At 40.7% G+C, this 2,500-nt stretch overlaps 1 protein-coding gene across 1 annotated transcript in view; it reads right to left on the bottom strand.

Annotated features, from left to right (window-relative positions):
* Positions 1 to 79: 79 nt before the first annotated feature.
* ap5z1 (adaptor related protein complex 5 subunit zeta 1) overlaps positions 80 to 2,500 on the bottom strand; it is a gene marked incomplete at its 3' end in the record, with an annotated part of 22,023 nt that continues 19,602 nt past the window's right edge. Inside the window, 3 exon segments of the mRNA NM_001173809.1 lie at positions 80 to 96; positions 99 to 271; positions 702 to 814. Coding sequence (NP_001167280.1) covers positions 80 to 96; positions 99 to 271; positions 702 to 814 — 303 coding nt within the window.

Below are 2,500 nucleotides of genomic sequence, written 5' to 3' on the forward strand. Positions count from 1 at the left end.
GCCAGCCAGCTAGCCAACCAGCCAGCCAGCAAGCCAGCTAGCCAGTCAGTCAGCCAGTCAGCCAGCCAGCCAGTAAGCCAGCCAGCCCCCCCCCACCTGCGTCTGTGCTGCTGTTGCCGTCCGTTACGTTGTGGTATGTGATCAGCCAATGGCGTAGCAGAGAGAAACTGTAGAGGTTCATCCATTGGTCATCTGAGAAGGCTTGGCTGACACACAGCACCGTGAAGAAATCCCCACACACACAGCCATCCAGCTCCACCACTGGCCCCGGCTACACACACACACACACACACACACACAGAGAGAATACACACACACACAGAGAGAATACACACACACACACAGAGAGAGAATACACACACACACACACACACACACACAGAGAATACACACACACACACAGAGAGAGAATACACACACACACACAGAGAGAGAATACACACACACACACAGAGAGAGAATACACACACACACACAGAGAGAGAACACACACACACACACAGAGAGAGAATACACACACACACACACACACACAGAGAGAGAGAGACACACACACACACACACACACACACACACACACACACACACACACACACACCGTTTAGAAAATACATTCAGAACGTCCACACGTTTCAATTACAGTTGTGCATGTAAATATAATGCAGTGATTTGATTGGTTAATTAATTAATTAAAAGGTCACCTGACGTATTCGAGGGCCAGTGAAAAACCCTCCTGACGAAGCCACACCTCCCTGCTGAACGCTGGCGTAGCGCAGCCAATCAACAAGCCTCTTACTGAGCAGGGTCACATGATCTACACACACACACACACACATTATATTACAGTAGTTAGTATATTCAGATAGCTAGGTGGGACAACCACATATTACAGTAGTTAGTATATTCAGATAGCTAGGTGGGACAACCACATATTACAGTAGTTAGTATATTCAGACAGCTAGGTGGACAACCACATATTACAGTAGTTAGTATATTCAGATAGCTAGGTGGACAACCACATATTACAGTAGTTAGTATATTCAGATAGCTAGGTGGACAACCACATATTACAGTAGTTAGTATATTCAGATAGCTAGGTGGGACAACCACATATTACAGTAGTTAGTATATTCAGATAGCTAGGTGGGACAACCACATATTACAGTAGTTAGTATATTCAGATAGCTAGGTGGGACAACCACATATTACAGTAGTTAGTATATTCAGACAGCTAGGTGGACAACCACATATTACAGTAGTTAGTATATTCAGATAGCTAGGTGGGACAACCACATATTACAGTAGTTAGTATATTCAGATAGCTAGGTGGGACAACCACATATTACAGTAGTTAGTATATTCAGATAGCTAGGTGGACAACCACATATTACAGTAGTTAGTATATTCAGATAGCTAGGTGGGACAACCACATATTACAGTAGTTAGTATATTCAGATAGCTAGGTGGACAACCACATATTACAGTAGTTAGTATATTCAGATAGCTAGGTGGACAACCACATATTACAGTAGTTAGTATATTCAGATAGCTAGGTGGGACAACCACATATTACAGTAGTTAGTATATTCAGATAGCTAGGACAACCACATATTACAGTAGTTAGTATATTCAGATAGCTAGGTGGACAACCACATATTACAGTAGTTAGTATATTCAGATAGCTAGGTGGACAACCACATATTACAGTAGTTAGTATATTCAGATAGCTAGGACAACCACATATTACAGTAGTTAGTATATTCAGATAGCTAGGTGGGACAACCACATATTACAGTAGTTAGTATATTCAGATAGCTAGGTGGACAACCACATATTACAGTAGTTAGTATATTCAGATAGCTAGGTGGACAACCACATATTACAGTAGTTAGTATATTCAGATAGCTAGGTGGGACAACCACATATTACAGTAGTTAGTATATTCAGATAGCTAGGTGGGACAACCACATATTACAGTAGTTAGTATATTCAGATAGCTAGGTGGGACAACCACATATTACAGCAGTTAGTATATTCAGATAGCTAGGTGGGACAACCACATATTACAGCAGTTAGTATATTCAGATAGCTAGGTGGGACAACCACATATTACAGTAGTTAGTATATTCAGATAGCTAGGTGGGACAACCACATATTACAGTAGTTAGTATATTCAGATAGCTAGGTGGACAACCACATATTACAGTAGTTAGTATATTCAGATAGCTAGGTGGACAACCACATATTACAGTAGTTAGTATATTCAGATAGCTAGGTGGACAACCACATATTACAGTAGTTAGTATATTCAGATAGCTAGGTGGGACAACCACATATTACAGTAGTTAGTATATTCAGATAGCTAGGTGGGACAACCACATATTACAGTAGTTAGTATATTAAGATAGCTAGGTGGGACAACCACATATTACAGTAGTTAGTATATTCAGATAGCTAGGACAACCACATATTACAGTAGTTAGTATATTCAGATAGCTAG

Source organism: Salmo salar, unplaced genomic scaffold (genome assembly GCF_905237065.1).
Source record: "Salmo salar unplaced genomic scaffold, Ssal_v3.1, whole genome shotgun sequence".
NCBI lineage: Eukaryota > Metazoa > Chordata > Actinopteri > Salmoniformes > Salmonidae > Salmo > Salmo salar.